General features: G+C 53.6%; 1 protein-coding gene across 5 annotated transcripts; it reads right to left on the bottom strand.

The window, feature by feature from the left end:
* Positions 1–6,643: 6,643 nt before the first annotated feature.
* Positions 6,644–27,708, bottom strand: FUT2 (fucosyltransferase 2). 5 transcript variants are annotated; one of them, XM_047836560.1, is made up of 5 exons: positions 27,589–27,708; positions 16,734–16,894; positions 16,328–16,511; positions 15,695–16,190; positions 6,644–8,458 (listed from the first exon to the last, which is right to left on the bottom strand). In XM_047836560.1, the coding sequence occupies exon 5, from the start codon at positions 8,454–8,456 to the stop codon at positions 7,431–7,433; it is 1,026 nt and encodes a 341-aa protein (XP_047692516.1). In that variant the 5' UTR covers positions 8,457–8,458; positions 15,695–16,190; positions 16,328–16,511; positions 16,734–16,894; positions 27,589–27,708; the 3' UTR covers positions 6,644–7,430. The 5 variants fall into 5 exon arrangements, with proteins under 5 accessions (XP_047692516.1, XP_047692513.1, XP_047692514.1 ...); XM_047836557.1 differs by lacking the exon at positions 16,328–16,511; XM_047836558.1 differs by lacking the exons at positions 16,328–16,511; positions 27,589–27,708 and adding an exon at positions 27,508–27,552.
* Positions 27,709–27,723: the final 15 nt, after the last annotated feature.

Raw genomic sequence — 27,723 nt, 5'->3', positions numbered from 1 at the left:
GAGAGGGCGACACAGAACTCAAAGCAGGCTCCAGGCTCCGAGCCGTCAGCACAGAAAACCCACAAACCATGAGATCATGACCTGAGCCGAAATCGGAGGCCCAACCGGCTGAGCCACCCGGGCGCCCCTTACATTTCTCTTTTCTAATGTTTGTCTTTAAGCAACGTCTTTTCAAGCGTAGGTTATCGTATTATTCAGGTGTGGCGGAGCCGGGCAGATCAGGACGATCTGATCCTTTGTTATCCTCCTTGAAAAGATCGTCTGTTTTTCTCACGGATCCCGAGAGAAGGGGGCGTGCCAAGCCACACCAGGCCACGTGGGCAAGGGCCAGGGTCAGTCAGGAGGCCGAGTGGGGGAGGGGGAGGGAAACCCTGGGCAAAAGTCTTTACTGTGGTTTCCCAGGGAAGGAACCGGAGAGGCAGGGTAAGCAGCCTCAGGGTTGTCTAGTTTGGATAAATTTCAGCTGGCTCCGGGGTGTGCCCCCCCCCCCTTCCCTGGTTGTCTGGAACCTGATCCTGGGGTGTTTAGGCTGGGGAACACTGGCCTGGAGTACAGGCGCTCATAAAGGAAGCGGTTGTGAGTCTGGGCTCGGGGTTGGTTAGTTTGCATATGAAAAGCACACTCCTGGGTGAGTCTTTTACTATCTCCAGGAAGTGGCTAGCCCTGGGAAGGGCAGTCCCCCCCCCCCCCCCCCCCAGCACTGTCCACAAAGCCGCAGAGGCCAGAGCACCAGAAAAACAGGAAATAAAAAGGCAGAATGGATGCATAAAGCACGCAGAAGCTGGGGGCTGGGTGCCCAGGACCGGGAAGAGGGATCTGTCTGCGGGCGCCTGGGCCGCCACCAGCTGTGTCCACTGCGGGTGGAAAAGGACCCTGAGATCAGTTACGTGCGACGGGACCCGGAGCCGGCGACGTCCCCTTGCCTTGCTGTCAGTTTGCTCCTGTGGCACTCCAGCCCAGTGTGGATGAGAGGTGCGCCGAGAGTTCCCACGAGCTGGACGTGGCGTGGGAGCCACGCTGATAAGCGTCCCCCACCGTTATTAGCTGCTGATCAACAATTCTAGTTCGCCAGTGTTGGAAACCCTGGTGGGCGTTCAAGAGTCACGACAGGACAGGCGAGGGGACTAGCGCTCGCGACCGCGACGGGAAGGCGATCTCTGGTGTCTTCTGAGCAATCCGGGAGGATCTGTCCTCCTCACTTTGCAGATGAGATCGCGGAAGACCAGAGGAGGGGGGTGTCAGAGAGGGGCTTCAAATCTGATTCATGAGTCCACAGCCTGTGCCTGAGTTGAAACAAAAAAGAGCCTCGCTGTCTGCTCTGGGGAGGTTCAGACATTTGCAAAGAGAGAGTTTCAGTGCAGGGTGCTGGGTATTTTCATGGCAGAGGGGCCGTGACTCCTAGAAAGTACCAGGAGCCGAGGGGAATGGGTAGGGTGGCCAGAGGACCGGTGTGGAGGACTGTGGTCCTTGCGGAGTAGGTGTGAAGGGCGTGGCCACGGGGCAGTGGGCGTGGGGGGAACCTTGTGAGGTCAGGGCTTCTGGAACAAAAGGTGGGTGGCAGCTGGGGGCTGCAGGAGCCTTTGTGTCCGGCCGAACACTGGTGGGAAAGGGGTGCCTTCAGTCCTGGAAAGATCCAGAAGGGGTGTGGCGGGGCTTCTCCCATCTGTCTGCACAGGCTTGGGTAGAGTGTGCATGTTTACCCCAGAGCCGGAGAGAGAGGCTTGGGCCCCACGCTCCCCACCGCCCGTCACTCAGCCTTTCTCCAGACAATTCTGTTGCTCTCTCCTGCCCCCAGCGAGAGAGGGCTGGACCAAAGTGGGGCACAGGAAGGTGGAGAGCCTGAGCTGCCCCAGGGGAGCCCCTGAACCACATTATCCTCCTATACCATCTCAGTAGGCACAGGAGAAAGACCAAGGATATAGTCAACAGATTGCCAAAATTATCAATTTATCTTTAAAAAAAATGTTTGTTTGTTTGTTTTTGAGAGAGAGAGAGTGCACATGAGCGGAGGAGGAAGGGGCAAAGAAAGGGAGGCAGGGGATCAGACACGGGCTCTGCGATGACAGCAGAGAGCCCGACTGGGGGCTCGAACCCACGAACTGTGAGACCATGACCTGCGCTGAAATCCAGAGTCGGTCGCTTAAACGACTGAGCCACCCAGGCACCTCTGTGATTTCACATAAAAAAAAAAAAAAAAATCTGGAGAATGAGGGTGGTATGACATCATCGACGGTGTAAGATACAGAATAGGAGGCAACTGAGACCATGTGTGTGCTCAACAACCCCCCCCCCCAAAAAAAAATTCTATACTAGACTCTCCATCAGCTATGTTATGAGCCTACTGCAGTTAAGAACTGGGAATCAGTGTGGGCTCTCTAGGAAGATGTACAGGTTACTAGTTTTTCTGTTTATTAGTTTGCCCAGTTTATCAGTTTACTGGGGTTGTGTGTGTGTGTGTGTGTGTGTGTATTCATTAAGAAACCAGGGCGCCTGGCTGGTTCAGCTGGTAGAGCATGTGACTCTTGATCTAGGGGGGTGTGAGTTTGAGTCCCATATTGGGTGTAGAGATTACTTTTAGAAAAGTAACATAAGGGGCGCCTGGGTGGCTCAGTCGGTTAAGCGTCTGACTTCGGCTCAGGTCATGATCTCACAGTTGGTGAGTTCGAGCTGACAGCTTGGAGCCTGGAGCCTGCTTCGGATTCTGTTTCTCCCTCTCTCTCGGCCCCTTCCCCGCTCGTGCTCTGTCTCTCTTTCTCTCACCAATAAATAAACATTAAATTTTAAAAAATAATAATAAAAAGAAACCTTTGCCCACCTCAAGGTCATTTATTCCAGAAGCTTTGTGCTGTTAGCTTTCACATTTTGTGATCTATCTTGAGTTAATGTTTGTGAATGGTGTGAGGAAGGGATCAAGGTTCACTTTTTCTATACGGATACTGGATTGCTTCCATTTCTTGAAAAGCTCTCTTTTTAGAGACAGAGTGTGTGCTCAAATGTGGGAGAAGGGGAGGGGGCAGAGGAGGCGAGAGAGAGAGAGAGAGAGAGAGAAAGAGAGAATCTGAGGCAGGCTCCCCGTTCTGTGCAGAGCCTGATGCAGGGCTAGAGCCCAGGACCCTGGGACGACCTGAGCCAAAATCAAGAGTCAGATGCTCAACTGACTGAGCCACCGAGGCGCCCTGAAAAGCTCTTCTATCCTCCCACTGAACTGTGTTGACGTCTTCGTCATAAATCAAGTGACCGTAAAAAAAAAAAAAAAAAAAAAAAATCAATCAATCGATGAAGTGACTGTATATATGTGGTGTATTTCTGGGCTCTTTGTTGGCTCCCATTTGTCTGGCTTTTATGCCAGCCCAAGTTTGTCATGGTAACTTTAGCTTTATGGTCAGTCTTGAAATCTGGTAATCTCACTGGTCTCTTTGCCTCACTTCTGCCATCACTTCACTGGTCCACTGTCAAATTCATTCTTCAAGGCGTATTTTAATAGACATTTTATAGCGTACCTTTCTTATGGCTGTGGTATAGAATTACACACCTACGCTTTTTTTTTTTTTTCAAGTAGGCTCTATGCCCAGCGTGGGTCTTGAACTCACAACGCTGAGAGCAAGAGTCCTCTGCTCTCCCGACTGAACCAACCAGGTGCCCCTGTTTAGTTAGGGTTTTTTTTTTTAATTAATTCATTTATTTTTGAGAGCAAGAGAGCAGGAGAGGGGCGGAAGGAGAGAGAGGGAGAATGTTTTTTTTTTAAGATTTATTATTATTTTTAATGTTTATTTTCGAGAGACAGAGCATGGATGGGGAGGGGCAGAGAGAGAGAGAGAGAGAGAGAGAGGGAGGGAGGGAGACACAGAGTCCAAAGCAGGCTCTAGGCTCCGAGCTGTCAGCACAGAGCCCGAAGCGGGGCTCGAACCCATGAACCGCGAGATCACAACCTCAGTCGGCGCTTAACCGACTGAACCACACAGGAGCCCCGAGAGAGAAAGAGTGTTAAGCAGTCTCCACAATCAGCACAGAGCTCTATGAGGGGCTTAATCCCAGGAACCGTGAGATTATAACCTGAGCCCCCCAGGTTTTTAAGAGCCTGAGCTTAAAACCTGAGCCACCCGTAGTTTTTAAGAGACTTTTGCAGATGTCCAGGCAGAGGTGATGGTGACCTGGACAGAGTAGCGATGGTGGAGGAGGGACAGAAGGTCAGATTCAGGGTATATTTTGAAGGTAAAGCTGACAGAACTTGCAGGTGGATGGGGTGTGAAAAGAGGAATCAAGAAGAAGTTAAGTTTGGGTTCAAGTAAATGGACAGTGCCATTTACTGAGATCAGGGATGGGCCGGGGAAGGTTTGGGTGGTTGAAATGGAGGGGAGATGTCCTCATGGCCATCGTTGGAAATGACACCTAACCATGATGTTGTTTTAATTTAGCAGCATGTGAAACACGCACCACCCCCATGCATTTAAAATGTGCATTAACAGGGAGAATGCCAAATTTATAAACAAATTCATTTAGGATTGTTTTCAGTTTGCTTATTTATTTTGAGAGAGCGAGAGCATGCGCAAGTGAGTGAGGGGCAGAGAAAAGGAGAGAGAGAGAGAGAGAGAGAGAGAGAGAGAGAATCCCAAGCAGGCTCCACACTATCAGTGTAGAGCCTGATGTGAGTCTCAATCCCACGAACCATGAGATCATGGCCTGAGCCGAGATCAACAGTTGGATGCCTAAGCAACTGAGCCACCTGGAGCCTGCTTCCGATTCTGTGTCTCCCTCTCTCTCTGCCCCTCCACTTGCACTCTGTCTCTCTTTGTCTCGCTCTCAAAAATAAATAAACATTAATTTTTTTTAATATTATAAAAAATAAAAAATAAAGACCGAAACCCAATCCAAAAACCATCACCCATTCAAGCTGTGTAAAATCAGACCGGGGGGATGGGGGGTCTGGCTGGCTCATTTGGTAGAGCATTCAACTCTTGCTCTCGGGGTCATGAGTTTGAGCCCCATGCTGGGTGTGGCACCTACTTTATATTTATTTTTTTATTTTTTATTTGTATTTTTTAATGCTTACTTTTGAGAGAGAGTGTGTGTGCGTGAGCAGGGGAGGGGCAGAGAGAGAGAGGGACACACAGAATCCAAAGCAGGCTCCAGGCTCTGAGCTGTCAGCACAGAGCCCGACGTGGGGCTCGAACTCCCAGACCGCGAGATCATGACCTGAGCCGAACTCAGACGCTTAACCGACTGAGCCACCCGGGCGCCCTGAGACTACTTGAAAATAAATAAAGTAAAGTAAAATAAAATAAACTACCGAAAAATAACAAATAAAAATTTAAAAATCAGACTGGGAATTTGAATGAGTTCATAGAGTTATTGAGGCAGAGAGCTATTAGCATACTAAGTATCGTGGCACCCCATCGCATGAGTCCCAAGTCAAAAGAAAAGGGTTCCAAGAGAACCCCCTAGAGAGACCTTGAAGGCCTGCAGGATGTGAGGTAGCTATTAGAGCACAGATATTCTGGGGTACATGGATGGATTGTTCTTGAACTTGGGTGTGGCCACTTGATTGGCTTCAGCCACTGAAATAGTGGTAAACGTTTTTTCCCTATGTACTGATTTTTGGAGCATCTTCCTCTCTCTCTATATATATATTCTTTTCTTTTTTTCAGAGAGAGAGAGAGAGAGGGTGATACACAAGCAGGGGAGGGGCAGAGGGGGAGAGAGAGAGAGAGAGAGAGAGAGAGAGAGAGAGAATCCCAAGCAGGTTCCATGCTTAGGGCGGAGCCCAACGTGGGGCTCCATCCCACGACCCTGGGATCATGACCTGAGCCAAAATCAAGAGTCAGATGCTCAACTGACTGAGCCACCCAGGTGCCTCCCAGTCCTTATATTCCTTTATCACTTCCTTTTCAGACCCACTCCCTTACAAATACGGTGGCCTTGTCTGTATTGTGTGACCTCTCTGCAATTGGCCCGCGGTGAGTGCTGGGCTCAAACATCACTCTGATTGAGGCATCGGATTGTCTCTTTCCGGGCTGTGAACCTGTGAACTCCAGGCCCGAGGAGTCTCTGTTGAGCCCTTGGAGTATAGACCTCTCTATTTCCCCCCATTACCTCTTTGGTCACAGGTGGAATCCTGGGGGATGCCTACGCCGAAGGACTTGAAGTTGACCTCAGCTAAGACCGCTCATTGTTAGCACCTACGCGTGGCCTCGGAGCGAGCCTGGGCCCCCTCACAGCATGGTGGCTTCCGACACCCAGATGGCGGCCGGATGAGGGAATGTTCCAGGCGGAAGTCCAAGCTGTCCCGCGGGACCGGCCACACACGCAGGCGATCCGGACGTCCCCCGCTAGGTTCTGTCAACCCCGCCTTCGCTAGCGGGGATCCGAGCGAGGTTCCACCGCCACGAGTGTTTACGGAGGGAACAGATGGACCCGCTTCAAGTCCACTGAGCCACGCTGCGCTCAGAGTTCTCAACAGTAATCATCCCAGGCCCTGGGAAGCCAGGGTTGCAGAAGTGGGGCCCCGGGGGTGTTGGGACGTACGCCAGCGACTGGCCAACAGGGCGGCGCTCTTTCGGAAACCGGGGGAAAGGTCCCCCCACCCCCACTCCCACCCCGTTCCGGGCAAACTAGAAAAAAATGAGCCAGGCCAAGGACACAGGGCTTGGAGAGGTGGTTGTCCGCTCTATTTGAGCCGCGCTTGCCTCCTTGGCCAGACGGCTTTGTGGAGCTAGCAGACAACCGAGTTCAAGGCTTCCCTGTTTTCCGTACGTACATTGCTTCCTTCCTCCTCGGTAAGAGCGCCCCGTTTTTCCTCCTGTCCGCCGCCACATCCTTCAGAGGAGGCTGATCAACACCCCGGCTGAAGGGGGCAAAGATTTATTGATTTGCAGCTAAGCCAATCCCAGGGTCTTATTCGCCTGGCCTTGTGTTGGGTCAGGCGGGCATGTGATACACTTCCGGCCAGTGAGCTATGGGGGGGGGGGGGGGAGGGGCAGTTGCAGGAGGGCTTTGGAATGCGTCCCTCACTCTTCAAAAGGGACCGAAGAACGGACCTCTTTTTGGCTGCCTCGTGAAGAGGTTGCCCGCATGTGACAGCCGGTTATGTGGCAGCCGTTTTGGGACCATGAGGGTGGGGGGTGGGGGTGGGGAGCGGTCTGAGAGGAGTTGATGGCAGTTGAACAAGATGGACGGAACTGGGGTTCCCGGTGACATCGCCGAGCCGCTGCCTCGACGAACCCCAGAGATGTGCGGCCACCGCTCTTGTTGCGTGGGACACAGAAACGTGCTATTTCAAGTCGGTGGCGACTTGGGTTTCTTGCGGCCTCTCGAGCGTCCTGGTGCGAGAGGGAAGGGTCCTGGCCCACGGAACAAGACGCCCCTGGGGCCTCGGGCAGCTGGTCTCGGGGGAGCCAGCGAAGGAGGGGGGGGGTGCCGAAGGCCGGCCACCATCAGTGGTGGAGCAGCGGGGACAGGTCTGCCGAGATCCCAATCCACTCGGGCAGGAAGGCCGCCTCGGGCTTAAAAAGTTTGAGGAACGGGGAGTCCGGGAGGGTGTAATTGGCCAGGTAGATGGTGTCCCCGCCCGCCAGGTAGGCGGCCCAGATCCCGAACGTGCCGATGGTCATGACCGTGTGGTTGCACTGCGTGAGCAGCGCGAAGTCCTTGGCCGGCGAGGTCTCCACGCCGTCGCCGGCGAACACGACGTCGCCGCGGGAGGCGTCGATGTTCTCGCGGCACCAGGCCATGCCGTTGCTGGCGACCACGAAGACCGGGGCGCGGTGGCGGGCCCGGAACCAGCCCAGGGCCCGCTCCAGGTACCCGCGGTCGGCGACCACGCCCTTCCACACGCGGGGCATGACGTGCACGTAGTCGCCGCGGCGCACGTGGACGCCCACGAAGGTGCCCGGCCGCCGCCCGCCCACCCGCAGCCGCCGCAGAAACGCCTGGGCCTCCTCCCGCACGTGGTCGTGCAGGGTGAACTCGCGCCGGATCTCGTCGCGCACGTGGTGGTAGAAGGTCCAGGAGCAGGGGTAGCCGGTGAGGCGCACGTACTCGCCCGCGATGTGGCGGTAGCGGTCCTCCATCCAGTCGTTCAGGGGGTAGTTCCGCCAGGGGATCCTGCCGGCCGCGGTGTGGTGCAGGACGGGGAGGCTGATCCGGAAGATGGGCGCCAGCGCGCGGTGCATCTCGGCCGGGATGAAGGCGGGCCGCCCGTTCATCTTGGCCAGGGCGTACAGGGTGGCGTACTCCCCCATCTGGTTCCCCAGGCGCCCTTGGGCGTTGATGGTGAACATGCCGCCCCGGGGCCGGGGCGTCGTCGAGTTTTCCGCGGGCGCCCACACCAGCGTCTCAAACTGCCAGCTGGGGCGAATCTTCGCGAGCCGCTGCTGCAGGTGAAATATGGTCGAGGCCGTGAAGACGAAGAGGAGGATATGGCCCATGGAGAAGAAGAAGGGCGCCTGGACGCTGAACATGGCTGTCGGGGAAGGGAGAGCCGGGGATGTTAGGCCAGGGGGTGACGGCCCCAGAGGGGTGCGCGCAGACACGCGGGGGGTGGGGGGAGGGTGCGTGCAGGGGGGGTGGTTCACTCTGTGTGTAGATGAGCGTGAGTGCTCAGTTACGTGTATGGGGGCAGGTCTCGGGAGTGTGTTTCCATCGGGTTCATTCGTTCCTGCTTATCCGGGTCGAAAGGAGTAGGCCGTGTGCATTCACCCGAGTATGCATACGAGTATCTATACGTTGTGCACACATACGTGTGTGTGTGAATTTGTGTGCATACAAGGGACAGGTGTGCGTTGTGTTGTGTGAGTGTGTATATGCTATGTACATATAGGGTGTGTAATATATATACAGTGTGTGTGTATATATATATATATACACAGTGTATACATATATACATATATGTATATATGTAATATATATACAGTGTATATGTATACATATATATGTGTATATATATGTATATATATACATATATACACACATACATTTATGCTCACTGTATATATATTACACTGTGTGTATATATATGTATATGTATACATATATACATATATATACAGTGTAATATATATACAGTGAGCATACACACACACACACATAATGTAAATACACGTTGTATGTTTCAATGTGTTTATAGACTGAATATACTTCCATGGGTGTGTATATATGGGCAGGACAAGTGTATAGACCTTCTACCGACCGGGATCTGGTTTCTAGAGATGTCCATTCTTGCATGCCCTGCCTATCCATAGTCCCTTTGAAAGGAAATTGCCCAACCCATCACAAACTCCACCACCTGACCTGCCTGCCCTCGTCGCCACCGCCAACTGAACGGAAGATAAATGCCTGGTTCCACGGTGGCTTTGCCGTCTGTTGGCAAAATTGCAACTTGTAAGGCTGGCTCTGAAAGACACGTTGGCCATGGGCCCCTGGGTGCCTCAGTGGGTTAAGCGGCTGACTCTTGATCCCAGCTCAGGTCATGATCTCACGGTTCGTGAGTTCGAGCCCCCTCATCGGGCTCTGGGGTGACAGTGTGGAGCCTACTTGGGATTTTTTCTCTGCCCCTCCCCTGCTCATAAACTCTCCCCCCCAATAAATAAATAAATAAATACATACATAAATAAAAAGATAAGTTGGCCAATTCTCTCTCTTGAATATTTTTACCTGAAGGTCAGAAGGCAGTTGGCAGGTGAGTGTTTGTTTTTTCTCCCCTCACACCAACTGGGTGTTCAACAATTCACTTCCATTTTGATGTTGCCTTCCTGGACTTGGGATCCGATCCAATGGGTTTAAGAGTTCCGTCTCACTTCATATACCGATGCCAAGTCCTGACCCATTCGTACCTCTGACTGATCAGTTTTGAACTGGGGGGTGCCCACGACTCCCTCCTCAGGTTTGATAATGTGCCAAAATGGCTCACAGAACTCAGAACTCATCTGATTATAAAGGATACGAACGCATAACCGGAGAAGAAGTACATAAGGTAAGATCCGGAAGGGCCTTCTGCCGTCCCCATGGAGGTGAGGTGGGCCGCCTTCCTGGCTCTTGGGTGGGCCTGCCAAACTCAGAGCCTCTCCGAAACCCATTGGTTAGGGGTTTTATGGAAGTTTCACTATGGAGGCATGCAGTGGTTCGAAGAGGGACGCGGTGAATCAGGCTCTTGGCCTGGGACCCTCTAGAACTAAAATAAGGCCCAGACGGGACAGGGGTTTGGAGATACGGTTATGGAGCATAAGCAAAAGAGCTGAAAGGAAAGGAAAGCAGGGAGTGAGCTGGTTCTGACTCCCCATTATGACTGGACGCCAGGAAGGAAAAGGAGAACAAGCATTGCTCCAGATTATCACGGTTAACGCCTTATTGTCGCTGAAGATTGCCCCTAGAAGTGATTGATGGGCTTTGCCATTCTGCAGTCTAGCTGGAACAGCACCTGCAGCCTATTGCCACAGTGGAAGTCCAGGTTTGGTCACTGATCAACTTTGGGCTTGGAATCGCGGGAATGGGGATATATGGGAGGAGTCAAAGGAATGAAGCGCCTTCTGGTCCCCCAGCTCTCCCAGAGACTTCCCTCTCCCTCCCCTGTGAATATGAGGTTCCCACCCACTCTCTTTAAAACTCTTCCTCATGAGCAGGCTTTCATCAGAGCGTATCCTGGAGACTCTGCACAAAGGTAGATTAGATATGAAAGGTTTCTGGTTGGTTTGGTCCACGGCTTGTGTTCCTTGGTCAATACTGAAGCAAGTGGCCATTAAGAAGAGAACACTGGGGGGAAATCAAGCAGGGTGTGACCTGGTTGGAACTGGGAAGGTGCCAGAAGCTATGTAGATATGGTCCTTTATGGTTAATTATATATAGCTGATAAAAGTTGGCACTGGACCTAATGTAGCAATATCCCTGTTTCTTAACCGCTGCTACCCTCATAGCCCATTAAGATGATATGCATTATCTTTCTCTCTTAATGTTTTTATTTATTTTTGAGACAGAGAGAGACAGAGCATGAGCAGGGGAGGGGCAGAGAGAGGGGGAGACACAGAATCCGAAGCAGGCTCCAGGCTCTGAGCTGTCAACACGGAGCCCGACGCGGAGCTCGAACTCACGGACTGTGAGATCATGACCTTTGCTGAAGTTGGACGCTTAACCGACTGAGCCACCCAGGCGCCCCATACGCATTATCTTTCTAGAAGAAAGTCAGGCTTGCCAACTAGATGCCTGGATTTGGGTTGAACCAACTCAGGTGGGGGTCTGTCTGGGTCCCTTGGGTCACCGGATGTTGCGCCTAGCCAGAAATGGACTCCTGGATGATACAATCTCCTCTGGCCCCCTTCAACTTGAAAGGCAAGGAGCCAGGGAGGCTGGGTTTACTGACTAAGGTTCATTGCACAGCTCCGCAGATGCTCAGTCTTACTGCTCAAAAGTTCCGGATCAGGCCCCTTCCTCATTGCCACCGAGTGTAAATAAAGCCTCTGTTCCCTAAGCCCAACACGGACTAGGCTTCACACAGTGACAGAGGGGACGCATGACTCAGTGGACACACTCTGATCACAGGCTGTTGACGGCAGGCTCCCACGCTCATTAGCTGTGTGACTCTGGGAAGCAACTTCACCTTTCTGACCATTAAAACAGTACCTTTTGATCTTATCACATACAGGGGGCACCTGGGTGTGTCAGTCGGTTAAGCATCCAACTCTTAATTTCAGCTCAGGTCACGATCTCACGGTTTTCGGGAGTTCGAGCCCCACGTCGGGCTCTGTGTAGACGGTGCAAAGCCTATTTGGAATTCTCTCTCTGCCCCTCCCCCCTGCTCTTGCTGTTTCCATCTCTCTCAAAATAAATACATAAACTGATTTAAACAGTTTTTGAAAGATGATCACATTCAAAGCAAAGAGCCCTGCTCTGTGCAGCTGACATGGGAACAGACCTACAAGAGGAATGAATTTCATCCAGAGGTTGTGAATTCTGGGATGAGCTAGGGTGACCTCATACCATCAGATGTAGATATGGTGGCTTGAGCTGACCGTGGGGGCTGTCCCTCTGAGGAGTGGGTGAGTGTGTGTGATTCTACTTGCCCTGGTTAATGTTTGATTTTTTTTTTATTTCTGGGTTAAAAAAAAATTTTAATGTTTATTTGTTTTTGAGACAGAGAGAGACAGAGCATGAGCAGGGGAGGAGCAGAGAGAGAGGGAGACACAGAATCCGAAGCAGGCTCCAGGCTCTGAGCCGTCAGCACAGAGCCCGACGCGGGGCTCAAACTTGCGGACTGTGAGATCATGACCTGAGCCGAAGCCGGACGCTCAACCAACTGAGCCACCCAGGCGCCCCCATTTCCATGGGTTTTTTTTTTTTTTTAGTGTTTATTTATTTTAAGAGACAGAGAGAGAATGAGAGCGAGCAGGAGAGGGGCGGAGAGAGAGAGGGTGAGAGAGAATCCCAAGCAGGCTCCACGCTGTGAGGGCAGCGCCTGACACGGGGCTCGAACCCGTGAGATCATGACCTGAGCCAAAATCAAGAGTCCCACGCTTAGTCAGTTGAGCCACCCAGGCACCCCTGATTTTTTTTTTTTTAATGGAGTTGGGGGTATGAGATGAAGCATACGTGTGATGGCAGTCAAGGGGTAGACTGTATGAAGGTAGTACATTTTTGCCCACTCAACCCATAGACCTTGTGTGCCATGCGTTGGGTTGTGTCTGTCTCCAAAAGGCATACTGGAATCCTAACTCCTGATACTGCAGAATATGGACCTTACATGGACACAGGGTCTTTACAGAAGTGACCGAGTTACAATGAGGTCATCCTAAGGTGGGCCGTAATCCAATAGCAATGGTGTCTTTATTTAAAAAAAAAAAAAAAAAAAAAAAAGCAAAACACAGCCAGTAGGGCATCATCTGACTTTGGTCCAAGGTGGCCCTTGTGTGGGCATGGGCGCGGGCTCAAGAGACGCGTCTGTATCCAGCAGAGTCTCTCCCTTGGGGATTTGAAGTTAGAAACACAGGGAGGGTGGCTGGTTGGTTGTGGGCCCCACAGCTGAAGGGCCTGTGAGAGCCCACGTGCAGCCATGTTGAGCCACATCCAAGAGGGACCAGAGAAACCCATGAGCACAATGAACTGGACCCTGAGATGAAAAAGGTTGAGGGGGAGATGGAAAGCATCACTGTGCCCCCTTATGGCTCCCTGGCTCCGGTTTCGTCAAGGCCACTGGCCCTTACATTCCTGTCCAGATCCCAACCAGATTCCTTGAGACCCGGCCCTGACTCTGGGGTAGAAGGAACTCTCTGGGGACTGGGAAGCAGGAGGAAGCTGGGGACAGAGGGGACACCCAAGGTAGGAGGAGGGAGAGTGGCCTCGTGCCTTCTTCCCACTTCTTCTGGGTGCTTCTCTCTTCCTTTCTCCGAGTAGCTTGAGAGCCTTTGAAGAGCTCCTCTGTCTGGTTGCGAATTTGCCAAGCACGGGACATGGGAAAAACGCGGGCCCAGGGAAATGCTTGTGGGGAGGCAGGATGGAAGGAGGGAGGGAAGAGAGAAGGAAAGAAGGAGGGAAGAAAGGAAGGAAGGAAGGGAGGATGGAAGGGAGGAAGGAAGGGAGGAGGGAAGAGACAGATGTAGAAAGAGACCGGAAAAGAAAAAGACAGGGACAGAAAGAACTGGAGAGAAATACAGGGACAGAGCCAGAGAGAGCAGGAGGACAGACAGACAAGGAGGCACGGAGACACAGAGAGAAAGACGGAGGCAGGGAGAAAGAGACAGACAGGAACAGAAAACCACAGGAGCGACGGAGAGAGGGAGAGACAGGAGAGAGAGAAAAGGATCTGCAGCACTCAGTGCAGCTCTGACCTCTGTCCCAATTCTGTGCCTCCAAGTGAGTCACTCTCGGGATCATTCAGACCCGGTCTCTTGGTCTCAGACACAGCTCCATGAAGGAAGGAAGGGACAGGGTCGCTCTGATTCCCTCTCTGTCCCCCGCAGCCCTCGGAAACAGGGCTGGACACACAGTAGGTGCTCGGGAAATGTGTATAGAAGGAACGTGGGCCTCCACCTGTCAAGGATGCTGGGAGAATGACCATCAGGATCACACCGCTTCGTCTCTGGGCTGGCCCTGAATGTGCCCTCGAAATTTGCTTCCCTCAGACAGAAAGACAATAAGGCCAGCTTTGTTTGGGTGAAAAGGAAGGCAGAATGTTCTAGAACGGTGGCTGCCGTCTCTCAGCTTCCTTGGTGGTTCCCTCCTTCCTCACTCGGGATGGGGGATCGAGCCCCACCTCCCGCTCCATGCTGGAGCCTGCTTAAGGTTCTCTCTCCCTCCCTCTGCCCCTCTCTGCCACTCTGGCTCTCTCAAAAAAAAAAAAAAAAAAAAAAGAGGCTCAGAGACTAGCCAGAGAAGGGCCTGGGGGACAAGCCCGGGCCAGGGCTGGGACGGGGAGCTGGGCACAGGGAGACAGGGAGAGCAGCTGGCCCCTCTGACATCTGTGGTGAGAGTTTGGGGAATGCCAGCAGCCAGCTTCTGGAAAGTGGGATCCCAGGGGGATCGGAAAGTCCGTCTCTGGGTCTGTCCTCAGTCCCTGTGTCTGTCCTCAGTCCCTGTACCGGCATCAGGCCCTTCAGGCCATCATCCAAGGAGGGAGGGGCAAGAGGAAAGGTCAAGAGTCCTTCTCCATCCGTTTGGAGGCAGGAGGATTGGAGAACAGAAGGAGCCCCAACTTCGAAGGAGCCACCCAGCCTGCGGGTCCCTCGGGAAAATGGGGCCACTGCTACCTGTCCAGAAGGCCTTTTAAGGGCTCTCTCTGGCTCTCTCACCCCAGGCTACGCCTGGCCCACTGCGTCCTCTCCCCTCTGGAGCCTGGCCCCGGGTGCCAAGCCTCCCCCCATCTGTCCCCACACCCAGAGCTGGCCTTGCGCCTCCCCAGCTCACCGCCCTCCCAGGGCTTTCCACCTCCACCCAGCCAGGCTTCGCCACCAAGAAATAACCTCCCACCAAGAAATAACCTCGTCTCCCCCCACCCCCACCCCACCCCCGAAATTCGCACTGTAAGCACACCTTTGGGGAAGAGCTTGGGGCACAAATGTGAGGCCACCACCTGGAAGTCCTCAACTTGATTCCCAGGACTGGAATGGAAGGGGGGGGGGTGGTGGTGGCTCGGGAGCCAGGGATCCCTGGGGCCACGGTGGGCCTGGAGGTGCCGGCGGCAGCAGCCTCGGGGACCCTGAGGACCCCTGGATCCTGTGGGTGGGTCCTGCGACCCCGAGGTCGCAGGAGGTGGAGGTGGGGGGTGGCGGGGAGAGGCGAACAGGAAACTCTCGCACAGCAGGCCCTGCCCCGCACGGAGATTCTTAGGTAAGCTCCAGGAAACTGGTGACGGGAGGGAGGGAGCTGGTGGCCTGGGGCTGGGGAGGGGAGAGTGGAGGTGATGAGGGAGAGGTGCGGGCTCAGGGGGTCGACCGGCAGGGAAGGAAGGGGAGGGGAGCGGAGCGGGGCGGCGGCTGGGGCTCACAGGGAGATGAGACGACTGGGGTGCTGGGTGCAGAGGAGGTGGGCTCCTGGGCGGCGAGGGGTGGACCCTCTGCTGGCGGAGACCCCGGGGCGGGGGCGGGGCATCCCAGAGGGGAATCCTCGAGTTCAAGTGCGTCCCAGAACTCGGCCCGTGCGCGCGCTCTCGCCAGCGCGCAGCGGGTCGGGGGGAGCCTCTCCCCCTACACCCCCGCCCCACCTCGCCATCTCTCACCTGGTTCCGGCCGCAGGAATCCGGGGGCCGACGACGGGGCTGCTCGGCGAGCAGATCGGGGTGCTCCCTCGTCGGAGATCGACCCTTCACTCAGAAGTCTGAACCTCCCAGCACCCGGGTCCGGAAAACCCCGCCCAGGCTCTACCTGGCCTCCCCGAGCCGTAGGGGGGTGGGGGGTGGGGGGGGGTGGCGGGGTTTAGGGAGCCAGGTGTGCCCGGCGCCCCACCTCCCACCCCACGTGACTGCCGGGACGCTGGCCCGGGAGGCCCCTGGGGAGGAGGCCGGCTGAGTCCAGCCCGGCCTGGCTCGTCCGGACTCAGCCCTGCCAGGGTCCTCCCGGGTTTCTTTATTCGGGCCCCAACCGCAGCATTTACGCGGTCTGCTAACCTCCTTCTGTCTTCGCCACCGGGTGAGTTCCGTGCGCTCAGCGGCCCTGTGGTGCAGGCGGAGATTCCAAGGCCCCGAGACGCGAAGTAACTCGCTCAAGGTCACACAGCTAGGAAGTGAGAGGAGCTAGGTTTCGAAACCGGGCTGGCCAGAACCTCGGATACACCCTGGCGAGCACCGACTCTTCTCACTCTCCCTGCTTTCAAAGAAAGATTCTCTTAGGAAATGAAAATCCCCTAAACGTACATCACAGGGCCAGGCTATGCTTGTCTGCGGCCGCCAAAATCAAGTGCAAGATCCGAGGAGGAATTTTCCAGGAGAGGGAGGAGCCGCCAACAGTCCTAACACTGAAAGGCAACAGCTCCTCCGGGGTCCTGAGTGAGTGGACCGGAGGCCCCACCATCCATGGATCTCACCCTCGGCTCCTTCCCTGCAAAAAACGAAAACCATCTGGGGGCGCCTGGGTGGCTCAGTCGGTTGAGCGACCAACTTGGACTTCAGCTCCTGATCTCGAGGTTTGCAGTTTGGAGCCAGGTTCGTCGCTGACAGGGGGGAGCCTGCTTGGGATTCTCTCCCTCTTCCCCCCCCCCCCACCACCTCTCTGCCCCTCCCTGCTTCATGCTTTCTCTCTCTCAAAATAAATAAAACAAACCTTTAAAAAAATATGAGTTGGATCAAGCCTCTCGGTGTGATCACCGGTTTTCAGAAAAACAGGAGGATAAAGTCGCCAGTGAATGGACACCGCGAGGGTGCATTGAGCCAAGTCCGGAACGTGGGACGGTCCACAGGACATATGACCCGGCTTCCCCAACACTGGAAGAAAAGGAACAAGCAAAGAGGAGGCTTGTAAGATATGCAAAGCAGATTCTGGGCTCCGAAACATAGAAACAGATTTTTCACCTGTGTGGATCTCCGACAGGATGTTTAAAAGTCACGGGGATGTGGGACACATCTCTATGTAACATTTATCAGCATTTATCCTTAGTCACTAAATGCCGTGGCCACATCAGACAGCCCTTGTGTCAACTAAACCTGCCCCACGGATGCCCAGAATGTCCCCCCTCCCCCCTGCCCCGGACAATACTCGCAAATTGAGGACCCAGAATGTCCCCCCTCCCCCCTGCCCCGGACAATACTCGCAAATTGAGGACGGCTGTTCTACTCCCTCAGGTCTCCTGTTTCAGGACCAGGGGTGGGCTGGGAAATGCTTAACAGCCGGCTCCCTGGGGCAAAAATAATCCCTGGTTGGTAGCATGTGGTGTAAATGGTAAAAATTTCGATGGTATAAATACCACCCCCCTCCCCCACCCCATGGCCAATGTCAAGCAACCAACATCGCATCTTAGAACAGAGACTTGCAGAGAACATTGTTCTCTGATACCCCGCGTACAGACACAATACATGTAAATAACCCCAAGAGACAGATGATAGGAAAACCTACGAAAATAATCCGGGCAGGAGGAATTTCGAGCTTTGGTTTGATAAAAATGTATTCGATTGTGATACATGCTCAAAAGTGTATTTGTTTTGTTTGGTTTTTTTTTTTTTTTTCAACGTTTTTATTTATTTTTGGGACAGAGAGAGACAGAGCATGAACGGGGGAGGGGCAGAGAGAGAGGGAGACACAGAATCGGAAACAGGCTCCAGGCTCCGAGCCATCAGCCCAGAGCCTGACGCGGGGCTCGAACTCACGGACCGCGAGATCGTGACCTGGCTGAAGTCGGACGTTTAACCAACTGCGCCACCCAGGCGCCCCTTGTTTTGTTTTGTTTTGACTGAGAACCAACTTAACCAAAAAAATTCAAACTTAAAAAAAAAATTTTTTTTTGGATGTTTATTTATCTTGAAGGAGAGATAGAGCGTGAGCAGGGGAGGGGCGGAGAGAGAGGGAGACAGAGAATCCGAAGCAGGCTCCAGGCTCTGAGCTGTCAGGGAAGAGCCTGCTTCGGGTCCTCTCCCCTGCTTCCCCCCACCTCTCCCCCACTTGCTCTCTCTCTCTCTCTCTCTCTCTAACATAAATAAACATTAAAAACAAAATTTTTTTAAAAAGTTATGTGTACACTCTATTTTAGTCTATTTTTTTTGTTGTTTTTAGAGAGAGAACACTTTTTTTTTTTAATGTTTCTTTTGAGAGAGAGAGAGCGAGTGAGCAGGGCAGGTGCAGAGAGAGGGAGAGAGAGAGGATTCCAAGCAGGCTCCACACTGTCAGCACAGAGCCAGATGCGGGGCTCGAGCCCACGAGCCTCGAACCCTGAGGCACCCGGGGGCCGCTTGTGTGATTAGTTCTACGAAATTTCCAGAGTAGGCAAATTCACAAGCAGATTCGTTGCGGGGGGGGGGGGGGGGGGTTGGGGAGGGGGAAATAGTGATTCCTGATGGCTCACACATGCCTGAGCCTGGCCTGTCCCAGGAGCCTCCGTTTATGTTCCTCCCACACTGCCCCTAGGCCCAGGTCCCAGCATCCCCTGTGTCTTGCTGTGACCTCAGACCCCAAGGCTCAGAAAGCCAAAGAGAGGGGTGCCCGGGTGGCTCAGTCGGTTGAGCATCCGACGTCGGCTCAGGTCATGATCTCACGGTTTGTGGGTTCGAGCCCCACGTCGGGCTCTGTGCTGACAGCTCGGAGCCTAGAGCCTGCTTCTAATTCTGTGTCTCCCTCTCTCTCTCCCCCTACCCCCCCCCCGCCCCCGCTCATGCTCTGCCTCTCCCTCTCTCTCAAGAATAAATACACATTAAAATAGTGGTAATAATAATCATCATAATAAATAATAATAATAAAGAAAGCCAAAGAGAAAAACCCAAGGTCACACACAGAAGGTGACACGGACACAGTTTGTAATCAAGTCACTGGCTCCCAAACCCCTGGGGCACCCTTCCCCAGCCAACTCCTTTGCAAGCTGGGGACCAAGTTCAGGCTGACACTTCCTGAGCCACCAGGAACCCCCATAATCCTCTGTTCCTGGTCCCTCCCCAGGACATACTTTTAAGTTCATTTTGCACCTTGAATAGTAATGAGACTAAAAATATCTGTAATGGCTGTAGGTCCCCTCAGGGCAGGAACTCTATCGATGTTCATTAATGCTCTACAACCATAACCTACTTAGTCCTTCCAACTGTGTGAGGTGATCCCTAGCAGCTGAGGCCCAGAGAGGTGCAATCACTTGCCCGAAGCCACCCAGCCTGGAAGTGGCGGAACCGGGATTTAAATCCTGAACCTGAAGCCTTTTTGTCTGTTTGTTTTGGCAGGCAGGCAATGACCAGTGACAGTGACTCTAACCCCCTCTGTCGTGGGTACCAATTGTAGACAAGATCCTGCACAAATACCTGCCACATTTCCGTAAACACTGATACACGTCCCCTTGGCATCCAGCCAACATGCCCTGAGGAAGCCCAGCCTGTCCTGCGGGAGACAGGCCACACAGAGGATGGCCGACAGTCCCAACCAAGTTCCCTGCGGAGCGCAGCCCTATGAGAGACCTCAGACGTCACACGGAGCGGTGAAACACCCAGGCAATCCACGCAATCGTGACAAATAATAAATTCGGCACTTAACGCCATTACATTTGGGGGACGGCTTGTTACCCAGCATTAGCTGACTGAAACACCTCCCGTTAAGGTGACAGTTCCCTGAGAGCAGGAACCATGTCCGTTTTGCTCCCTCGTGGGTCCCCACCGTCTAGAACGTCTCCTGGAAGATAGTAGGTGCTCTATACATATTTGTGGAAGGAAGGAAGGAAGGAAGGAAGGGAGGGAGGAAGGGAGGAAGGGAGGAAGGGAGGGAGGGAGGGAGGGAGGGAGGGAGGGAGGAAGGGGTTTTCAGACCTCCATCTCCTGGGATGACGTCTATGAGACATAGGTGCAGCTGACAACTGCCCACCAGCCTTTATGCATATGATAAAGTGTTGGTGGGGGTACGTCTACCTCATTCCATGACCAGGACCGGGGATGCCAGAATGAGGAGGAATCTTTGTTACCTGGCCAAGAATGTTCCCGCACCCCTGTGACTTTGGAACATTTTGCCAGACCTCTATGTAGGTAAACAGCTTGCTGATGAGTATCTGAGTCCGGGATGTGTTGTGGTTATTAACCGCGGGGTTAGAGGGGCCCCGGGCTGCATGTGGGATTTGTGGACGGGGCGCTTGTGGTGACCACACACAAAGGGGCATGGGGATTGCAGAGGGGAGGGTGAAACGCTGGAGCTCCCCCCACCTCCCGCCATCCATGGGCTCCGCATCAGTCAAGAGACACTCAGTGTAAGCTAAAGGGCGATTTCAAACCTTCTTCCAGCTCCCCGTGAGGGCTCTGAGCGGCTCCCACCATTAAGGTTACCTGTGGCCTCTGCCATCAGACTGGGAGCCCTGTGGGGTGGAAACCAGGGCCAGGCCACCCCTAAGCTTTTCCCCGGGGCACAAAAAGAGGTGTTGGTAGGGGTACCTGGGTGGCTCAGTCAGTTAAGCGTCCGACTCTGATCTCAGGGTCGTGAGTTCCAGCCCCGCGTCGGTGGTGAGCCTACTTAAAAAAATACATAAATAAAAGGGGGCGTTGGTGGAATTTCTTCAAAACATGTTATGGAATTGAAATTCAACAACATGCACAAAAGCAGACAGGCCAGTACAACAAAGCCCCAAGCACCCAGCAGTCAGTTTTCAACTTGTGTTGTCGGCCTCCCTTGGTCTGTAGCTCAACTGGGCCTTCTCATTCCATCCCTGAACATTTCAGGCTGTTCCTCTGACTGGTAAGAAGACTTAAAAATGAGGGGCGCCTGGGTGGCTCAGTCAGTGAAGCGTCCGACTTCGGCTCAGGTCATGATCTCGCGGTTCTTGAGTTCGAGCCCCGCCTCGGGCTCTGTGCTAACGGCCCAGAGCCTGGAGCCTGCTTCAGATTCTGTGTCTCCCTCTCTCCCTGCCCCTAACCCACTCACGCTCTGTCTCTCTCTCTCAAAAATAAATAAACATTAAAAATTTTTTAAATTAATTAATTAAATAAAAATTTAAGTGTAGAACAAACACCATGCTGTTACCAGCCCTACAATTAAGTCATTTCTGAATATCATAATATCCAAATTAAAATTTCCCTGATGGTCTCAGAGCTTTTTTCTTTCCTCCTTTTCTTCTTCTTCTTCTTCCTCCTCCTCCTCCTCCTTTTATTTTTTTATTTTTTTAATGTTTTCTTATTCTTTTTTTTTTTTATTGGAGGGGGCACCTGGATTAATGTTTACTTACTTTTTTTTTTTAATTTTTTTTTCAACGTTTATTTTTTTGGGGGACAGAGAGAGACAGAGCATGAACGGGGGAGGGGCAGAGAGAGAGGGAGACACAGAATCGGAAACAGGCTCCAGGCTCCGAGCCATCAGCCCAGAGCCTGACGCGGGGCTCGAACTCACGGACCGCGAGATCGTGACCTGGCTGAAGTCGGACGCTCAACCGACTGCGCCACCCAGGCGCCCCAATGTTTACTTACTCTTGAGAGAGAGAGAGAGAGAGAGAGAGAGAGAGCACGAGCAGGGGAGGGGCAGAGAGAGAGGGAGACGCAGAATCTGAAACAGGCTCCAGGCTCCGAGCTGTCAGCACCACGGAGCCTGATGTGGGGCTCGAACTCATGATCTGTGAGATCATGAGCTGAGAGGATGTCAGACGCTTAACCCCCTGAGCCACCTAGGCGCCCCTTTCTTCCTCTTCCTTTTAACCACCACAAATACACCCTCATGCAAAAGTGGAAATCCATGGGTCCCTGCTCTGGAGCCCCCCCCCCCCCCCGCCCCGCCCCGGGATGGCACCCTTTCCCTTGTGTGTGGTAACAGCTAACAGTCACTGTGCATGTCGCTGGGCCGGGCATGGTTGATCTTTTAATCACAGTTTGGTTGAGCTCTAATTCTCAAACTATAAAATGTAAAGCAGACAAATCACTTGACATATGCGCTTCGGTGGCTTGTATTCGGTGGCCTTACGGATCAGTGGCTTGTAAAGCAGAGTGGCTGTAGAGTCGTGCACACATCCCCACTATCATTCTAGAACGAATTCATCCCCCCCAAAAGGAAGCCTGCACCCATTAGCGCTCACTAGCCATTGCCTCTCAACCCCCAGCCCCAGACAACCGCCAGTCTGCTTTCTGTCTCTGTGGAGTTGCCTTTTCTGGACATTTCATACAGTATGTGGTTGATTGGCCCGCTACGGTTTTATTGATTTATTTAATATTTTATAAAATGTAATATACATATAATATATATCATATATATTTTTTACAAATATATATATAGTATATATAAATATATATATTTCAAATTTATTTATTTATTGTGAGAGTGGAGGCAGGGAGAGAGGAGCATGGGGGAGGAGAGAGAATCCCAAGCAGGCTCTATGCTGTCAGCACAGAGCCCGATGCGGGGTTCGAACCCACGAACTATGAGATCATGACCTGAGCCGAAATCAAGAGTCAGACACTTAACTGACTGAGCCTTGCAGGCACCCCCACCCCCACCCGTGCTCCGGCCAGGTACTGTTTCAATCCTCAGAGAGGTGAAGTCCTTTGCCAAGGGTCACACGGCCAGCGGGTGTGGGAGCCTGACATCCTCAGCCTGCGGCCAGAGCACTTAACCACTGAGCTATGCGTCCCCTCCGAGTCACTACGTGTAACACATTCCAAGTTGGGAACAGAGGCTTTATTTTCGATGGCGATGAGAAAGTGGTCTGATCTCCAGCCTGTGGGCCATAAGGCTGGGAATCTCAGGGGCATTAGCTGAGCTGTGAAGTGAACCTTAGTCTGCAACCCCCCACCCCCACCCTGGTCCTTGCATTTGAGTCCCAGGCTGCCAGAGGGGAAGGTGACACCCGGGAGTCCATTTCTGGTTGGGCTCAACCCCTGGCCCTGTGACCCAAGGCGCCCAGACCCGCAGCTGGGTTGGCTCAACTCAGGTATAGGCGTCTGGTTGATAAGCCTGAGTTCCTTCTGCAAAGACAGCTTTCTGGGCTCTGAGGGTTTCGGGGACAGTAGACGACAAGCAGGGATGTTGGTGCTAGGTCGCCCCCTGTGGTGTGCCTGTATAGCCTCTACCCGCTTCCCGCATTCAACCAGGTCACACCCTGCTTGACTCACCCCCCAGTGCTCTCCCCTTATGGCCACTGGGTTCTGTGATCTGACCGGGAACACCGGTCCTGGGCCACGGCAGCCTGTGTCTCTAATCTGCTGGTGCACGCAGTGAGGGGCCTGGCACCAGCTCGTGCTTGTCCAAGCCATTCAATAAATAAACCGGAAGCACCGTATCCGTTTCCCAAGGGTGCTGTTAACCACACACTGTGTGCCTTTCAACAATGGAAAATCATTCCCTCCCAGTCAGAGGCTAGAAGCTGATCTCTGCCTCCGTCATCACATGGCGCTGTCCCCTCCTGTGTCGGTGTCACCTGCCACGTCGGAGGCAGGGCCCCCACCCTACCCCAGCGTGACCTCATCTTAACTAATTTATCTGCAAAGATCCTAATGTCCAAAGAAGGGCACATCCGGAGATCCTGGGCGGAAGGCTTTCCGCCCACCCTTCTGGGGGACACAATTCGACCCGTAACAAACACATACTGCGTGCTCCGTGCTGTTTGGGGTACTGGGCTTGCTGGCCCCTGCCCTGGGCTTCCCCCCATCCCCTGTGGTGGGGATAAGGTGGGAGGTCTTTGAGCTCAGGGCGGAGCTCAGCAAATATTTGTTGATTGAATTTGTGCCACTTATGGTTGACAGCTCACCAGTTTCTGCTTTGGCCCTCACGAACTAAAAGTCATTTATTTCCTTTTCCAAACAAGGGAACAGAGCTGGGTCCCCTTAGCATTTAGGTGAAACAGATGCAACTTGGAGTCTTGCTACCCAGCTCCCCGGAAGCAGAAGCGGAAGCGAGCTGCGTCTGTTCTGCCTCCCAGCAGGGCTCCTTCCCAGCAGAGACGACCCCACCTGGGAGCTAATGCCGGAGGGTGGCTGGGAGGATGGATCCTCCGAATCTGCCCCCAGTGCCAACATCGTCCCCAGGGTGTTCGAGAGAAGAGATAGGTGGGAAGCGGGCGCCCGGCCGCCTGTGGCTTTCCTCTGGGTCCCCGAAGTGAAGCCGGCGGGAAATATCACTTCATTGTTTTCTCTTCATCGTTTTCATTATTTTCTTCAGAACCAACTTGATTCTGACTGAGGACAGGTCATCGTGCCACTAAGCTGAGTGACTTCGGCTTCACAGCCGCGTGGGTGTGGGGAGCGCTTTTGTGCGCTAGCAAAATTCTGGAGGCATCGCGCAGGGTCCCAATGCAGAGGGAACAGTCGTGGGGGCAACAGGAGAGGGGTTTCCAAGGACGGTTTACAAAGGTGTGGGGAGGATGTAGGGAAACCGACAAAGAGATGTTACAGCTCCCGGGGCGGGGGCATCGACATGGGGCGCAGTTACCACCCCAGGTCGGCAGGGACGGGCCTGGAGAATAAATACCCCCGGCTTCGCTCTCCTTCCTCCCCTGATTTCTGGACTGTGATCCCACTGGCCTAAGCCAACCGGAGCCACAGGGCGAGGGAGCCCCTGGAAACGGTCTTTATTAGCCAGTGGGGACTGCGGCAGCAAAGAACCCCAGACTGGGGGCTGAAACAACGCATGCCGCCTGAAGGCTGAAGGTCAGGGCGCCTGCCGCCCCCCCCCCCCCCCCCCCCCCCCCCCCGTGCCTGGTGAGAGCGCACTTTCCGATTTGCAGATGGAGAGCCGAGCAAGATCATCTTTCTCGCGTCTCTTTCTTACCAGGGCACCGATCCCGGGGCGTGCCCGAGGGGTTCGGTCGGTTGGTTAGGCGACCGACTTCAGCTCAGGTCATGAGTTCCAGCCCCGCATGGGGCTCTCTCAGGGCAGAGCCAGCTTCAAGTCTGCGGTCTCCCTCTCGCTCTCTCCGCCCGTCCCCCGCGTGCTCCCTCTCAAAAGTAAATAAACCTTAAAACAACAACAACAGGGGCATCGATCCTGTTACACCAGGGCTCCTTAGTCCTGAACGAATTGTCTCCCCCGCCCCCCCCCCAGGCCCCGCCTCCTGACACGAGCACGGTAGGGGGTTAGGGCTTCAACACAGGAACTGGGGAGGGACCCAAACATTCCGTCCTCAGCAGGGCGGAGGAGGTTGGAGAGGAGATTTGGAGGAGCGGTAGGAAGGACCCTGGCACAGCCGTATTCTAGTGAAGGGGGACACACGGCCTCCGTTCACTTCTGTACTTTGCAATTGTCGCAGTTGGTAGCGGGCCACAGGTCACGGCTGAGATGCCTCTACCCTTCTGGCTTGAGTCTCTCCAAAGGGGACAATTTGGGAAAAGATCCAGACTCCGGTAAATGATCCTGAGGAGGAGGGACTGGCCTTGAGAGAACGGAAGAAACACACGGAATGGGAGGTGCCTGGATGGCTCTGTGGCCTAAGTGTCGGGCTTTGGCTCAGGTCTCGATCTCTCTGTTTGTGAGTTCGAATCCCACATTGGGCTCGCTGCTGTCGGCTCAGAGGAACTCCCTTTGGATCCACTGTCCCCCTCTCTCTGCCCCTCCCCCCGCTCCCTCTCTCAAAAATAAATAAGTAAATAAAAACATTTACAAAAATGAGGGCATCATCCCTTATGACTGGCGTCCTAACGAAGAGGAGGAAATTTGGACACAGACCTGTACAGAGGGGAGACAAAAAGCCAGGGAGAAGACGGTCATGTACAAGTCAGGAACACATCCTCCCTCATGGCCTTAGAAGGAACCAACCAGGGGGCGGCTGGCGGGGCTCAGTGGGTTGAGTGTCCGACTTCGACTCAGGTCATGATCTCGGGGTCCCTGACAGACAGCTCAGAGCCCGGAGCCTGCTTCGGATTCTGTGTCTCCCTCTCTCTCTGCCCCTCCCCTGCTCACAGTCTGTCTCTGTCTCTCAATAATAAATAAACATTAAAAATAAAAGAAAGAAAGAAAAGGAACCAACCAGCTGACCTTGAGGATCAGACTTCCAGCCTCCAGAGCCATCGGACAATCCGTGTCTGTGGTTTAAGCCACGACGTTTGTGGTACTTTGTTATGACGACTCTAGAAAACTAGTGTCACCCCCCCCCCACCCCCCACACTGGCTGCCTGCAGTGATCCCCCTGCTCTGGGGGATCCTAACCTGCTGCGGTCCCCTCCCACAGTGCACCTGGGCTGCACTGTGTGATCGATGGAATATGGCAGAAGTGGCCGTGTGCGGCTCGGGCGGGCTGGGCCGTGAAGGCATGGCAGTTTCCACCTTGGTCTCTTGGTTTCTCTCTAGGGAGGAATCCAGCGGCCTTGAGGCTCACACAACCCCACAGAGGCCCACATCTCGAGGATATGACCAAGAGCCAAGAGCCCAGGAAACTTCTAGCCGTGGAAGCCGATCCCCCCGGCCCCAGGAGGACCTTCAGATGACTGGCCTTTGCCGACACCTGGCAGGCAGAACCATCCAGCTACACGGCTCCCGAATTCCTGACCCACACACACTGTACGAGGTGATAAATTACTGTAGTTATTTTAAGCCACTATGTTTTGGAGTAAATTTGCTAAGCAGTAGTAGACGGCTCACATAGAACCTCCCTCCCGGCTCCCCTCCCCTTCCTCTGGAACCTTCTTCGGCTTTTCTTTAGTATCCCCGACCCTCAGCCCCAGACCATGATGCCTCCATCTGGACTGAAGGAAGTAAACTGGGGTCAAAATGGCTCTGGGGAGATACAATGTGATTAATATGTGAAAACAAATCTGTTCAACCTCAGAAGCCTGCTAAGAAATGGGGATTCAGGGGTGCCTGGGTGCCCTGTCAGTTGGGCGTCCGACTTCGGCTCAGGTCACGATCTCACGGTTCGTGAGTTTGAGCCCCGCGTCGGGCTTTGGGCTGATGGCTTGGAGCCTGGAGCCTGCTTCGGATTCTGTGTCTCCCTCTCTCTCTGCCCCTCCCCTGCTCGTGCCCCGTCTCCCTCTCTCTTTCAAAAATAAATAAGCATTAGATATTTTTGTTTTAAAAAATCAATAAACTTTGAAAAAAAAAGATTTTTTTAAATTAATTATTATTATTATTTTTTTTACTATCCAGAAAGGAGTGATACACCGATAAAAGATACTGGGATCTCCATACTTCTAAACACGCTGAATACCAGAAAACCCGTATTACGATCATTTCATCCAACTTTTGTCCACACAGGGGTTTCTCAGAGTGGCTTTGGGTCCCGGGAGCGTTGTGAGGCCCCCACCCCACGCCCACCCCCATTTCCGGGGACTTCTCTGCTCCACCGAGGGTGTCTCCCTGAGATTTACCCTCTCAGATCCTGGCTTCCCTCACATCCTTGCAGGATAAGGCCTCAGGAAACCCAAAGCCCGAATTCTTAGCTGCCCTTGACTTGAGGGCAGGAATGGCTTCACCAAACCAAACCCTCTCAGGAGGCAGGGGCAAAAAAATTTGGGCTTACGCTCAAAATATGTTTCCCTCTTAAAGCAGCACAACGGTTCAGGGGACGCCACGCACGCGCCCGTTAGCGGCCAATACTCACCGCGTGTTTTCAAGGCACCGAATGGACTTGCTGGGTTCTTGCGAGGAGCCGCTGAGGGAAGTCCTGTATTACGTTCTGCACGTGGCCCGCAAAGGCACAGAGAGGTTAAGTCACTTGTTCGAGGCCGCCCAGCTC

This window comes from Prionailurus viverrinus, chromosome E2, assembly GCF_022837055.1.
Source record: "Prionailurus viverrinus isolate Anna chromosome E2, UM_Priviv_1.0, whole genome shotgun sequence".
NCBI lineage: Eukaryota > Metazoa > Chordata > Mammalia > Carnivora > Felidae > Prionailurus > Prionailurus viverrinus.
Note: the sequence above shows the minus strand (reverse complement) of the source record. Positions and strands in the feature narration are given on the sequence as shown.

Coding starts and splice junctions, on each gene's coding strand:
- FUT2 (XM_047836560.1), bottom strand. CDS start 8,456: ATGTTCAGCGTCCAGGCGCCCTTCTTCTTCTCCATGGGCCATATCCTC.